The sequence below is a fragment of the Culex pipiens genome, chromosome 2 (assembly GCF_016801865.2).
Source record: "Culex pipiens pallens isolate TS chromosome 2, TS_CPP_V2, whole genome shotgun sequence".
Taxonomy (NCBI): domain Eukaryota; kingdom Metazoa; phylum Arthropoda; class Insecta; order Diptera; family Culicidae; genus Culex; species Culex pipiens.
Window position 1 is genome coordinate 11124851 of NC_068938.1, and position 15965 is coordinate 11140815.

The 15965-nt window shown below is 35.1% G+C and overlaps 2 protein-coding genes across 5 annotated transcripts in view; both read left to right on the forward strand.

Annotated features, from left to right (window-relative positions):
* The window catches only part of LOC120424987 (neither inactivation nor afterpotential protein C), a 120839-nt gene that overhangs the window by 39254 nt on the left and 65620 nt on the right, over window positions 1–15965 (forward strand). The gene's annotated exons all lie outside the window — the stretch shown is intronic.
* Window positions 2763–15965, forward strand: part of LOC120424990 (protein Wnt-10b) — a 62822-nt gene continuing 49619 nt past the window's right edge. Inside the window, exons 1-2 of one of the 4 annotated variants that reach the window (XM_039589359.2) lie at window positions 2763–3013; window positions 12470–12894. In XM_039589359.2, the coding sequence (XP_039445293.1) occupies window positions 12785–12894 (110 nt within the window). In that variant the 5' untranslated portion in view covers window positions 2763–3013; window positions 12470–12784. The remainder of the gene's footprint in view (window positions 3014–12469; window positions 12895–15965) is intronic. The other 3 variants (XM_052707291.1, XM_052707292.1, XM_052707293.1) reach the window with 3 other exon arrangements.

The window sequence follows — 15965 nt, forward strand, 5'->3', positions numbered from 1 at the left end:
GACATCGCCAATTTTTTGATATGTTATGTGAAATTTTCCGAGGAATCCGATAAAAATATTTTCAGACATAGGCTCTTTGGTCCAGACACGGTCAAAACGCCATTTTAAGTTTTCATACGACTTTTTCAATAGTTAAGCTAGATTTTTGGAACTTTTTACTATTTTTCCCAAATAGCCAAACTCATCACCTTTCTTTTGCGTCTAAGACAGCTAAAATCGGATGAAATGGCGCGGAGATATGATTTTTAGAAAAAAGTGGTTTTTGCGAAAAATGACGAAAATTGCCATTTTTTGAACCACCCTAGCACGATGTAGGCCACCCTAATGGCCAAACAAAAAAATACGGGTCTAATTATTTTGGCCAAGGAACCCCCAGAAAAATTTTGAGCCCGATCGGAGAACTTTTTTTTTGGTTTAGGCTCTTTTCAAATGGAATTGCTGTATATATATATATATATATATATATATATATATATATATATATATAATATATATATATATATATATATATATATATATATATATATATATATATATATATATATATATATATATATATATATATATATATATATATATATAAAACTAACTTAATCCATCTATGTGGTTGGAGCCTTCCTCACAACAATGGCTGTACACAAGTTTCATCAATTTTTTAGATCCGGCCTGGACCTGGACATAGTTTACATACATTTAAGTGAGATCCGGCTTCAAAAAAGTACATCAATATCACTTAAGTGGCCATATCTCGAGACAGGGTTGCCAGATCTTCAATGTTTTGGACTCATTGGAAAGTTCTTTTGATAAGTTAACCAACAATAGGTCGGATGGTGGATCCGGACATAGTTTACATACAGTTAAGTGAGATCCAAATATATGTGAAAACACATTTTTATACATAACTTTTGAACTACTTATCGAAACTTCAATCTGTATAAAACTCGATCTATGGGACCCTAAACCAAGTCGAATGCAACAAGTTCGGGTCAAATCGGTTCAGCCAGTGCCGAGAAACTTGAGCTAGTTTGTTGGTCACATACATACATACACACACACATACACACACACATACACACACATACACACACACATACACACACACACATACACACAGACATTTGTTCAGTTTTCGATTCTGAGTCGATATGTATACATGAAGGTGGGTCTACGACGTTTTTATACAAAGTTCATTTTTAGAGCAGGATTATAGCCTTACCTCAGTGAGGAAGGCAAAATAAAACAAATAAAAAATATATGCAAATCAAGTTTTAGTAACAAAAAGTTGAATAAAAAATCAACAAAAAAAAAGTTTAACGTGTATCTTCTAGTCTTTATCCATGCCTAAAACATTGCCGAAGACACAAAATCGATCAAAAAACTCCTTCAAAAGATACAGATTTTTGAATTTTTAACATCATTTTTGTATGGACAGCCGCCAAATTTGTATGGAAAATTATATGGACAAACTAATGATGCAAAATGGCTTCTTTGGGCATACCGAAGGCACCAAAAAAGTTTCAGCCTGATTAAAAAAAAAAAATACAAAAAAAAATAAAATGACCGAAATCTGAGAGAATTGCTTAGTTGTATTAACTGCTTGGGGATAACTTAAAAAATGTGTGAATTATAATGAAGATAGTAGTTTTTTTTTGCACCGTTAAATTGTTCATGGGTTTTTTTATGTGTTAGGTAAATTATCTTCTCATTCGGCAAATTTACCCAAATCATAAGTGATGTATATTTGATTTTCGAAATCAAAATTCACTTTTCTCCTCTTAAAAAACACAAATTGTCGAAATTTCGTAACGCTAATTAAAGAATCCTTTTCATAAGAGTTCACCAATTCTTAATTGATAGAAAAAGATGCATGAGAACTATCCTAAGTAGTCTCCCTGGGGCCTGTCGAGGTGGAGTCGCTGGCCGACAGTTGGACTCACAATCCAAAGGTCGTCTGTTTGAATCCTGGGGTGGATGGGAGCTTGGGTGTAAAAATGGTTTGGATTGGTTCTAGTTTCGAGTAAGAATCTCGCAATCGAGAACGCCAAGGTAACGCTGTAGAGCGAACAATTTGGATTTGATTTTTATTTTTTTATAGATTTTCTGGTGATATGTGAAGCAAACTTACGGGAATTGTTCGTTTGATAATAAATTGAAAATATTTCGAGTGTTTAAAATGAATATCATTAGTCAATAATTACATTTCATCCGAAGATGAATTATGTATAAAATTTAGTCTTTAATCAAGACAATTTTGAATTCCGTATATTTGACCTTAAAGTAGTTGTACTTTTGAATATTATAAAAGGACAATTTAAAATTTAATGAAACTATTTTGGCTATGGTGTTTTTTATCATTTCCGATAAAAAACATTAAAAATGTTTAAAATTTCTACGATTACCCCACCGGAAATTCCCTTTCATCTTCGTCCTTATTTCCCAACCACCACACGACACGACTCCGCGTTCGTATAATCCTCGGCATTACATTTAGGACTCGCAGGTTTCGCAGTGCTCCGGAAAAAGGAATGCGCGCGCGGTTGTTTTCCAGCCACGATTGATGACAGCATCACCGACGACGACGACGGCCACAACGATGACGACAAGAGCACCCTGTCGTCGGTTTCTCGTTGCAAGCAATTTCGCATTTTCGCTCCGTTCGTCGTAGGAGAAGTGAGATCGATTGCGCGCGCGTGTGTGCGAGATTTGATTGTTGGACTGGAGTTGGGTCGGGTTGGGTTGGCCCTCTCTATTGGTAGGCAGGATAAGGCAGCAAAACAAAAAAGGGACATGGTTCGGGTCTAGTTGGAGATTGGCAGTTGCCAATCAGTCGTGTGAGCGTGAGTTTTGTGAGGGATTTTCGCTGTGACGAGTTGTCAGTTGTGTGGGATGTTTTGTTCTTGTTTTTTGTTTTGTTTTTCCGTTAGTTGGTGTCGCGCGTTTGACGAGGTGAGACGAAAGGAAAGGTGGCTGTTCCGGTTTGTTTTTTGGCGGGATTGACATTTTAGGTGTTTGTGTGAGTTTAAGACCATTTCGGATACATCAAGTGATAATAAAGTGTGAATGAGGTGTATGAATAAATATGAGAGGGAATGTCAGATGCTAGACTTATTGAAGATATAAAATAAAACAATCATCCAAATTTCAATTCATTGTTCATGTATATTTTTTTCGTATTCATCGTTTAAAATTAAAAAAAAAGGCAGTAAATGATGAAATCGCTATTCATTTGCCTAAAAATTAAGGGTTTTCAAATAGATTCTTTTCACAGCTGGTTGTAAAGTTGAACTTTTTTCGAAACATTTATTTTAGGGGAACCCACTTAAGTTTATGGGAATTTTTCAAAAGGTCTCCCCTGCTCTAGTGGTGTGGTAAAGTTTTGTTCAAAATGAGAGAAGTGGTTGATACTCGAGGTTAAAATGATGAAGTGATAAACAAATGATTTTCACACAAAAATGGTCTTTTCAAAACAATCCTTGAGAACGGAATGACTCAACGGTTTTGATGTAAAGTCTTATTTTTTGAACTATTACTTTATTTCTCTTAGAAAAAAGCTGACTAAACTATCGATGATGATAAACAAAACAATTTTTTTCTTTAAGTTGTTAAAAATAATTGAAAGGTTTTCAATTTTTTAATACTTTTTTTCGATTATTCCAATCAATTATTTTTATTCTATTTTCCATCTTAAATTTCAAATGCCCTGAATATATTTTTCAACGCTCTGCAATATTCAAATTTTAACTACATAAAGGAAATTTAAAAGATGTAATAGTAAATTTTCTTTAGCGTGTTTGTAATTGATGTAAACATATTGGAATATATTGACCAAAGCTTTTTTTTAAATATTTATGATGAAACTGGAGTTTTTTGAGAACATTGAAAGGTAGATTTGATGAAAACTGATTAGGCCAATGAATTATTTTAAGTTCCTCCTAACTTTTATTGAAAAATCAGAGGGCAACATAAGGACTTTCTATGCTTTTTTTTTTAATTTAGGGCCACGATCGGTTAGATCAAATTTAGGATTGTTTTCTCTCGTATTTTTTTTGATATATTGTCCAGATTTAATTATCCAGGAGCGGCCGTGGCTGACTGGTTACGGTGTTCGCTTTCTAAGCGAATGGTCCTGGGTTCGATTCCCATCTGCTCCCAACGAGAAAGTATAGGAAATATAAATCTTGAAACACTGAACATGAACGAAAAATCAAAGTCGCCCGAGTCGGGGTTCGATCCCCCGTCCTTTGGATTGGTAAGCAAAAAATGCTAACCACTAGGCCATCACGGCTTGGTGAGCGACGCCTGGAATTAGGAATACTGTTACTATCAACTATATACGCGCTGGGTCCTTGTCCATTTGACAAGGGTTCGGAAGTTCTAAATAACGTTTGAACCCGATTGGTGCAAACGTTCTTCAGGGCGGGGCTTGTCGATAAAAGCTGAGGGACCTCGCGCTCGGCTAGCCAGCGTAGAAATGGGTCACCGAAGCTCGGCAGAGCTAACACATTCCAAATGCCTATGCGAGTTATTTGTATGTATAGAATGAAGATCTATAAATACATGGAAACAACTCAATTTGTAAGAAGCGACCGCGTGGTCCCGTTTGGTTGGTTGCACACACACACACACATTGTCCAGATTTAATTATCCGAAGGCCTCAGAAAAAATTTTCTTCGGATAATCAAATATTCGAGTCACCACAGATTTTTTTTCCGTCTTATTTTTTATTGTTTAGTTTTTGTTTGATCCCTAAGCTATTCCAGAGTAATTTCTAATTTTTAATTCCAAGATGGCAGCCCAAATGGTGGTGATTTGGATAAAAATGCATATTTTTTTATTTTAAGGGTAATCAAACATTCAAACTTGACTAAAATAGGGTCGCAGAGTTTAAATTTGATGGTTAATGTAACCAAATCTGAAAATACGAAAAAAAATATGCATATATATATATATTCGTGATTCGATTACCGAAGCTTCGGAAAATGGAGTCTGAACTGTTGCATTATGGTAATAATGTATAACGCACATCCATCCTTGGAATTCCCGAGACAAAATTTCCGAGATTTTTCCAAAACAGGATCCTGGGTATTTTAGCAATTCCCGAAACTGAAAACAAATTGAAATTGCTGATTTTGGTGCGGAAATAGATAAAAAGTTGAATACTTAGTAATTGATAGGCTTAGTGATTTTTCACGCTCAAAAATTGCAAATTTCACGGGGACCTTAATTTCAAAACACCAAATTTCACGGAAATTTCGCGGAAAGTGAAAAATGTTAAAATAACTATCAAAATCATAAGCTAAACTTACGGAAACTACTTTTTGCTTTATTTATAATGTTTTCAATAAACTTAAACAGTCTTAACGTTCAACGTGACACTCAAAAAAACTTTTAGTAATTTAAAAAAAGTCCACTTGGTTTATGGATGGGCTCTATATCTAGAGCATGCGTATTGTCATTTATTGAGCTGCTTTTTTAATGTTTGACTAATATAGCTAAACAGTTTTCGCTGATTTGCTACTATTTTATCCTTTACATTTTATTGAATTTCATATCAAAGCCAAATTCAACAAAACAATCTAACAATTAACTTTTATTGTGACATTTTGCCCCGTTTAAAATATTTTTAGAATTTTCATCTCACTTTTCAAAAACAAAATTTAAAATCGATAGGCAAAAATAATTTTATCTGTAACTAACCCAAGTAACATTTTTTCCAGGAGTTCTACAAGAGCTCTTCAAGATAGCTACAGCATAGCAGTTTGGACCGCGGTAGGATAAACTCTCTTCAAGTACTCTTCCAAACTCCTGAAGAAGTTTTGAAGGGAATTTTATCCTACCGCGGTCCAAACTGCTATGCTGTAGCTATCTTGAAGAGCTCTTGTAGTGTGAATACAAAGAGACGAGTTGTTCCTTTTAATTCCGCTATATATTTTAATATCTTGACAGATACGTATTTCGTCTACTACTTGCAGACTTCATCAGTGTTCTGTTCTCGACAGAACACTGATGAAGTCTGCAAGTAGTAGACGAAATACGTATCTGTCAAGATATTAAAATATATAGCGGAATTAAAAGGAACAACTCGTCTCTTTGTATTCACAGTAATGCATTCTGCTAAAACGCTCAACCAAACCACAAAGCTCTTGTAGAACTCCTGGAAAAAATGTGACTTGGGAAATCTTCAAAATTTCATTTTAAATCCGAACAGAAAACAAACATTTTTTTAAATTTCCACGGGAGCCATTCACCCAAATATTTAAATATCGTGAAAATTAAACAGGTGAAATTGTCTTAAAGTTGACTTAAAAGATAAAAAAAAAACTAACTAATAAATAATAATTTAATGTTGAATAACCAAGCATGAGTCTTTTTATTTCTTTTTAAATTATATGTTTCAAATCTCAAATTAAATAATAACTAAATTGTTATAAAGGCTAATGAAAATGTTAGTTTCCTAAGTAAAATTGATAAAATATTTTTTAGAGTATCAAGTAAATAGCAATCTATATTCTCAATATTTTTCTTTACTCTAATGAATTTCAATTTTTCAATCTATTTTTTTGCTCCTCCGTTAAATCATTGACCGGAAGAAAAGGGAAAGACAACTTTTTTCACTGAATGTTACTTTTACAAGAATGTTTGCTTTTAATTGCTTTCTAAAAAAAATCAATGAAATTAAAAAATAAATTTGTAGAATCTTAAACAAAATATCACAAAACACTTGTTCAATCAAATTAAACAAGTTTCGGTTGAAAAATGCAGAGTTTATAAAAAAATTGCGGGAATAATTTTTTTCTTTGACTGATTTTTATTAACATCATTTAAGTTTTCGCAGCATTCACTTCTTAGTAAATGTTCTATCAATTTCATGTTAATGTAGATTTTGTTAACAATTTTTCAAATGGTTCTTATGACATTTTTCAATTGAAAACTAATTAAATTTACTAGAAAAGTCTTTTATGAATGAAATATTGATTATGTTATTATTTTAATGAATTGATTTGAGAAAATTGATAAATTTCACGGAATTTCGCGGGAATCTTCAAATTTCACGAATTTCACGCTGTCCGCGAAATCGTGAAAATTCACTAACCCTAGTAATTGTTAACAGATTTACTGCATTGCATTGCAATGATATTCATGTTTTATTAGCTTTCATTCTTTCATTCATTCATTCTAATATAAGAAATATTTTAAAATTTTAGTTAACAGATCGCCAAAATGCCTAGCGCTTTCAAAATATTTTTATTAATTTCATTCAATTTTGAAAAAAATGGGTATGATTGACGTAAATTCATGATTTTAAAATAAACAAAAATAATATCATATTTGATTATTTTTAATCAAACACAGTCAAGACTGCTATTTAAGCCATTTTAAATGCACAATGCTTTTTTTTATTGATATCGATTAACAGAAACAGAACATAATAATTTGTACACCGATTTCCAATCATATTGCTCTAAAATCTTCTGTACCTACCTATTCATGCTGTAGTCCTGATTTTCCCCAGATGGTGGTTGTGACTTAAAGATAATTTGTAATATATTGAAAAACATGAAACTCTAACTTATTTCAAACTTTACATTGACTGTCGTTTTCTTACATTTTAAAAGAAATTTCAAAAGCATTTCTAGTTATGTTGAAAAAAATTTGCATTATTTTATGAAATTCTGTGTAATAGTACACCTTGAAATATGTAGCCCATCAGTATGGGAAACATACTTGACCGAAATGTCAAGCTCAAATATACGTTTATCCTTTCCATTTTTCATCGGTCTGATGGCCGAGCGGGCTAAGGCGCCAGTCCTTACTTTAGGTGCTGGGTTTGAGTCCCGTCGTCTTTTGTCGTCTTTTTTTTTGTGTTTACAAAAAATGTACATGCAGCGTGTAATTTTAAGTGTTTTTACGAAGGTGATGTGCATGCTTTTGTATGCGATTTTACCATCGGATTTTTTTGCTGTGTAAGTTACAGACGATTTAAGATGAAAATTTCGCCATGCCCAAAGCGAACTGTCAAGCTTTGCGAGATTTTTTCTCTGAACGATATTTCAAGATGGGGTGGACAAAATTGGCTGAAATTTGGGGTGAAGACTCGCAAGACATATCTCGTGTGCACAACGAAGACCAATTTTGAAATTTTGCATTTTTTTAAATACATAAATCAAAAACTAACATAATCCACCTGTGTGCACAGCAAAAAATCCGATGGTAAAATCGCATGCTAAAGCATGCACATCACCTTCGTCAAAATAAACACTTAATATTACACACTGCATGTACAATTTTTGCAACACACAAAAAAAAAGTTGCAACCGACGGGATTCAAACCCAGCACCAACAGTAAGGACTGGCGCCTAAGCCAACTCGGCCATCAGACCGATGTAAAGCTGCATGGATAAACGCATATATGAGCTTGACATTTCGGTCAAGTAGGTTTCCCATACTGATGGGCTACATATTTCAGGATGTAAAATCACATAAAATTGCATAAAATAATGCAATATTTATTTTACACCCAGGTCTTTTACACGCAGCTGGATTACTACTTTTTTAGCTGTGTGGTTGATGCCTTCCTCACTTTTTACCAACAATGGGTAATATGAGAGGTTTGGACACATATTCCAGCTATTTTTTTAGGTCCAGAAAAATAAGTACACAGATATAACTTAAGTTGTTATAGCTCGAGACAGGTTTGCCAGATTTTCTATTATGTGGACTCGTTGGAAAGGTCTCTTGATTACCTAACCAACGATGGGTCGGATGATGGATCCGGACATCGTTTACGTGCATTAAAGTGAGATCCGGTTTCAAAAAAGTACATAAATATCACTTAAGTGGTCATAACTCGAGACAGGGTTGCCAGATTTTCAATTATGTGGACTCGTTGGGAAGGTCTCTTGATTACCTAACCAATGATGGGTCGGATGATGGATCCGGACATCGTTTACATGCATTTAAGTGAGATCCGGTTTCAAAAAAGTACATAAATATCACTTAAGTGGTCATAACTCGAGACAGGTTTGCCAGATTTTCTATTATGTGGACTCGTTGGAAAGGTCTCTTGATTACCTAACCAACGATGGGTCGGATGATGGATCCGGACATCGTTTACATGCATTTAAGTGAGATCCGGCTTCAAAAAAGTACATAAATATCACTTAAGTGGTCATAAATCGAGACAGGGTTGCCAGATTTTCAATTATGTGGACTCTTTGGGAAGGTCTCTTGATTACCTAACCAATGATGGATCGGATGATGGATCCGGACATCGTTTACATGCATTTAAGTGAGATCTGGCTTCAAAAAAGTACATAAATATCACTTAAGTGGTCATAAATCGAGACAGGGTTGCCAGATTTTCAATTATGTGAACTCTTTGGGAAGGTCTCTTGATTACCTAACCAATGATGGGTCGGATGATGGATCCGGACATCGTTTACATGCATTTAAGTGAGATCCGGCTTCAAAAAAGTACATAAATATCACTTAAGTGGTCATAACTCGAGACAGGGTTGCCAGATTTTCAATTATGTGGACTCGTTGGGAAGGTCTCTTGATTACCTAACCAATGATGGGTCGGATGATGGATCCGGACATCGTTTACATGCATTTAAGTGAGATCCGGCTTCAAAAAAAGTACATAAATATCACTTAAGTGGTCATAACTCGAGACAGGGTTGCCAGATTTTCAATTATGTGGACTCTTTGGGAAGGTCTCTTGATTACCTAACCAATGATGGGTCGGATGATGGATCCGGACATCGTTTACATGCATTTAAGTGAGATCCGGCTTCAAAAAAGTACATAAATATCACTTAAGTGGTCATAACTCGAGACAGGGTTGCCAGATCTTCAATGTTGTGGACTCGTTGGAAAGGTTTTTCGATAACCTAACCAACGATGGGTCGGATGATGGATCCGGACATCGTTTACATGCATATAATTGAGAGCCGGATATATGTGAAAACACATTTTTATACATAACTTTTGAACTACTTATCGAAACTTCAAACAATTCAATAGCGATGTATGGGACCTTAAACCAAGTCGAATGCAACTGGTTCGATCAAAATCGGTTCAGCCAGTGCTGAGAAAACTTGGCAAGATTTTTGAACACATACATACATACACACACAGACATTTGTTCAGTTTTCGATTCTGAGTCAATTTGTATATATGAAGGTGGGTCTTCGAGCCTTTAATAAAAAGTTCATTTTTAGAGCAGGATTATAGCCTTACCTCAGTGAGGAAGGCAAAACGTTCGATTTTTATATGAAAAACATGAAAATATTTTTTATCTTTTTTAAAAATAAGAATTTTGAAAATTGGCTTTCGTCATGCAGACAGGACCAGTTAAACGAATCTTCACCAATATTTTGAGCCGATTTTGTCAAAGCAGTGTTGAGATATTGTGGCACCCGTTTTTTTAATGTTTACTTCATAAAGCTGTATCTCGGAATGTCTTCAAATTTATTTTGTTTCTAGTAGAAAATGAATATTTTAATGTCCTGATAACAGATTTTAAAAAAGATTAGGCTTGAAGTTTGAAATTAAGTTTTTTTTGTTTGCACCCCCCTCCATCTTCTCGATCAACACCAGATTGATTTTTGATTCAAATAAAGAACAATGAATTTATAACTAAACTAAAATTTCATGTTTAGAAGTTATTTCAAAAGTGCAATTATAGTCATACTCATATTTGATACGTTTATCAACTGAATTTAGTCTTTATTTATCACCAAAAAAACTTCATTATCCCGTTACGAGAATCGTAATGACCTCTGGATTGAAAATCCAGTACAACGCTAGTCGACATAAAATCCTAATCAGGATTACTTTAAATAGTTATTTTCAATTTTTCTAAGTAGCATCAAGCCGAAAAAATGCTGAACTTTTTTTTCCTAGCTATGTAAATTATCTGATCTAGTTTGTTTATTTCCTTAATTTGCAACAATGTATAAAAATATCATTATTCCTGGAAATTTCAACCGAATTTCCTGAGAATCGAAAGACACAAGAATTTACAACTTCTTGTGAATTTTCGCACATCCCCCTTTAATTACAATGTAATAGAATCGAAAAGAGAATTTTAAGATTTTAAAACATTGAGTTGTTTTTAGTATTGATGCAAGTTGTTGAATTATTAATCAATTGATATAATAAATTTATTTACCGTTACTGAACCTCTACAACATCCTAACCAATTATCACCTCAATCAACCAATCTCTTACAAGCTCCATTTCGCAACCTCAAACCACCACCAACACCACGCTCATTGACGCCGTGTCAACCCCAATCAAAACCGCTGAAAAGCCTTGCTCTCAACGCGTATCACTTTCAAACGGGATTCCTCCGCAGCAAAGGCAACATTCCAATCGAACAACCCATAATCCGCCTGAAACGACGATCGACCACCCACCACCATTCAGAGATTTAACCACAGCCACACACCAACACAATTATATCGATCGTTTTGGCGTTTGCGTTTCTGTGTGCGTAAGAGGTTCCAGTTTTTCCTACCCCCCTAAAAAAGAAATGAAATGAAATGAAGAAAAACAACATGGCGCTTTTATGACCCCAAATAGCAGAAAACCGTTTACTGGTACGAGTCTATTTGGGAACGTGAAATGCCCAACCTTAAGACCTCTATTCGCGCAAGCTGCTGCTGCTCCCTTCAATTTGAATATAATTGATGGGGTTCGTACTTTATCTCTTTTTCACATTGTTAGAGGGGTCCCTCTCTTCGCCATCATCACCGGTCAAGGGTTTTATCGTTTTCTTCGAGCGCAGCGCGCCAACCCCGCGAGATGATGATGATCTTTGGAAGTCTGTGCGCTCCCTTTGGCCAGGGCGCCGCCCGGCCGCTAGTGACCATCGAGAGTCGCGGCTGCCAACAACGCTTTTGAAATATCGAGCTCTTCTCCGCGGCCGCGCGGCAGTTCGTCAAAAATCAACAACTATAACTCGTGAGCGCGCGTCTTCTTGGTTCCGAAAAGTTTCGATCCCAAAGCCCCCGTCCCGATGACCTCGCAGTGAGTGTCCTCCACCCGAATGCGAGGTTCATCGCTTGTTTTCGCGCGCGCGCGCGTTCAAGTCTCTCAGCACTCTCTCTAATGGGGTCCAAAATGATCACACCTTGAGTTGCGCTACCCTCGTGTCGGTGCTGCTGAAGAGTAAGTGGTGGTGGTGGTGGTAAACTGCTGACCAGCAGCAAGGAGGTATTCTGGAGTAGGAGCGAGGCGGAGGTCGAAGAAGTGTAGAGAACAGTCCAAAAACGGAGATAATCGAGAGTGGAGAAATCGAAGGAAAACAACAAATTTTTCGAAACAAGCCGCTGCAAGACACGAAAACGTGTGAATCTTTGTGTGTGTGTGCGTGTGTATGTGTGTGCCGACGACGTGGGGTGGAAAAAGAGAAACACATATCGACAAGGGGGCAAAAAATCAGTTATTTCCAATCACACAGGCCGAGCGACGCTCCCTGCAACGCAGTGTCTAGTAGTAATTACATTGCTAGCGGATCCGGAAGTGGAAGGTGAGGTGACAGCGGTGAAGTGAAAATTACGAGGGAAATTTTTAAATTTCCAGTGAACAGAAAAATAAGTTCTTTGCAATGCGAATTCAACAAACGAAACAGTTATCGCTAGGAAAAACATTGAAAGTAAGCTCGGTGATACCATGGAGTAATGTCCGGCAGGATACAGGACAGCAGGAAAAGTGGGACTTGTGTGTTTGAATCAATAGTGGAGGAAGAAGCAGGAGTGGGGGTCTCTTCTGAGCGATGAGTAGTAGGGGGAGGAGTAAGACATGGAGCAGATGGAGCGATGGTTGTAGTACGAGCAGGTTGCCCCAGGCTTTTATCGTTTGGACCTTGGTGGGAGTTATTGGAAGGTGAGTTGAGTTTTATGAATTGTAACATAATGTCATCAAAAGTAAATTGAAACATTTGGCAAGATTCAAGAGGTCTAGAAGGACTCTTCAAGATAGCTACAGCATAACAATTTGGAACGCGGAAGGATTTAATTCCTTTCAATCCTCTTTTAAGAGTTTGGAAGAGTATTTGAAGAGAGTTTTATCCATCCGCGGTCCAAATTGCCAAGCTGTAGTTTTCTTTGTTTTGTTTTGTTTGGAGGGAAAAGCCCGTTTGAGTGGATCGCCAACTGATGGGTCCTTCTCAAATAATCACAAAACCTCTTTTTTTATTGTCAACAGATTTACAGTCCAAATGACAAAAAGGCTTGAAGAGCTCTTGTAGAACTCCTGAAACTATTTTTGTTGCTTGAGATTCCAATGAATAAATTTATATTTCTTGACAAAAAGAAACAAAATTGAACGTAATAAGCCAAAACCAAGAATTAATGTAAAACTTTGTCTCCAAACGATTTGAGTAAATTTGATTTCTTTTTGTTCAAAAATAAACTGCCTAATTCATCATTTTGTATTCTTGCAATGGGAAATTATCAGTAAATATTTGCCGGGTAAGAGGTACGCAAACACAAAGAAATAAAATTACAATCCTAAAATGTTAAGTAAAAAGTAGCACAAAAAGCTTGATACAGTACCAGTCAAAAGTATATGATATTGGACGATTTGTCAAACCTAACTCCCAATTCAATTAGCTGGTATTTGCTCGTGTTTCAACAAAACCTAATGAAATTTTTGGCATATAAGTATCACAATATTCCTACATTCAGATGCTTTTTGAAAAATTTAGCTGCTTATAATCGTTTCAAAGTTATTGTCCATTTCGTAAAAAAATACGATTTTGACCAACGATCTCTAAAATATTTGGGTAAGTGTTTTAACATAGTTTCTAAAAATTACCCGAAGTTTTAGCAAAATTCATTCACAACATCCCTGACAGTTTGCTACAAATATGAAAAAATCCTTGCATAGTTTGTTATCCCAGAATTCATAATTTGTTAAAAGATCAGAAAGCCTTTTTCGCTTGAAATTGCTAAAATAAATGTTAAGAGGCAGTATTTGTAGATTCTGCTCGGTTTGTTCTAGAGGTCGTATCGAGGTGCTCCGATTTGGATGAAACTTTCAGGGTTTGTTTGTCTATACATGAGATGAACCAATGCCAAATATGAGCCCTCTACGACAAAGGGAAATGGGGTAAAACGGGCATTGAAGTTTGAGGTCCAAAAAACATGAAAAATCTTAAAATTGCTCGCATTTCCGTAAAAATTCATCAATTCCAACTCTCTTAGATGCATTCGAAGGGTCTTTTGAAGCACTTCAAAATGGGCCATAGACATCCAGGATTGGTTTGACTTTTTCTCATAGCTTTTGCAAATATCTGTTAAAAATTGATTTTTTTAAAACCTTAATATCTTTTTGCAACAGCCTCCAACACCCATACTCCTGTAGGTCAAAATATAGGGAATTTCATGGACTATAAGCCTACGGTATTAACTTTTTGGCCAATCGCAGTTTTTCTCATAGTTTTTCGATTTTTCTATAACAAACATTTTACAACGTTAGTTTCTGCCCTGTAGGCCGTCATAGCGGCACTTTTTGGTCTCAACTTTGTCATATTCGGAATCCTCGGACAATTTCACGTAAGTTAGAAGTATTGGAGTTGTAAATTTGATTTCAAAAATAATTAAATAAATCATTATTGAAAAAAGAAATAGATATTATTCACCCTGTGATCAATACGTCAAATGCTGTATGAAGTAGGCGAATATACGTTTAACCCCTAATCCGACAAATTGTAAAAAAATATTTTAATTCATTCTAAATGGATTTTTTTCCAATAAAATTTAAAACTCCAATAATTCTAACTTACGTAAAATTGTCCGAGGATTCCGAATATGACAAAATTGATACCAAAAAATGACGCTAAGATGGTCTACAGGGCAAAAACTAACGTTGTAAAATGTTTGTTATAGAAAAATCGAAAAACTATGAGAAAAACTGCGATTGGCCAAAAAGTTAATACCTTTTGCTTATAGTTCATGAAATTCCCTAAATTTGACCTATGGGAGTATGGGTGTTGGAGGCTGTTGCAAAAAGTTATTAGGGTTTTAAAAAAATCAATTTTTAACAGTTATTTGCAAAAGCTATGAGAAAAAATCAAACCAATCCTGGATGTCTATAGCACATTTTGAAGGGCTTCAAAAGACCATTCGAATGCATCTAAGAGAGTTGGAATTGATAAATTTTTACGGGAATGCGAGCAATTTTAAAATTTTTCATGTTTTTTGGACCTCAAACTTCAAAGCCCGTTTTACCCCACTTCCCTTTGTCGTAGAGGGCTCATATTTGGCATGAGTTCATCTCATGTATAGATAAACAAACCCTGAAAGTTTCATCCAAATCGGAGCACCTCGATACAACCTGTTTCACATCGGTGAAAAACTCGCTCTTAAACAATCTATTCAAAAAAAAAAATTACAAATTTAATAAAAATTTACACTTTTAGCATATTTTTGTTGTTGCCACATTTGACGAAACTTGGGAAAAAATCTGGAAATAAAATTTGCATTGGCCTAGTTTTAGAAATCATGGTACAGGGCTTATTTTTCAATCAAGGTGTCATATTTGTAGAATTTTTGCCCCTTTGAGATAAAAAAATTAAAAGCATACAAATTGTTTTTTTTTCGAAAAATCTGTCAGAAGAGAAGTTCTAACTAAAATTAGCGTTTTAATCCATTTTTATATATTTTTTAAACTGGCTGAAACTGATTAAATGCTTTCCTCATTCTTTCAAAATACATTTTGCCTGGTTCATATAAATTTCCATACAAAAATGGTATTAAAATTCAAAAATAAGTATCTTTTGAAGGAATGTTTTGATCGATTTATAATATATTTATAATTCAAAAAAGCAAAAAAAAAAAAGATATATCGTGGAGATCGAACCATTAGTTCCTGAGATATCTGTGATCTAAATGAGGGCACTGAGAAAATATCATTTCATGGTCATATCTTTTTTTTCCTCAGCTTTTCGAAAT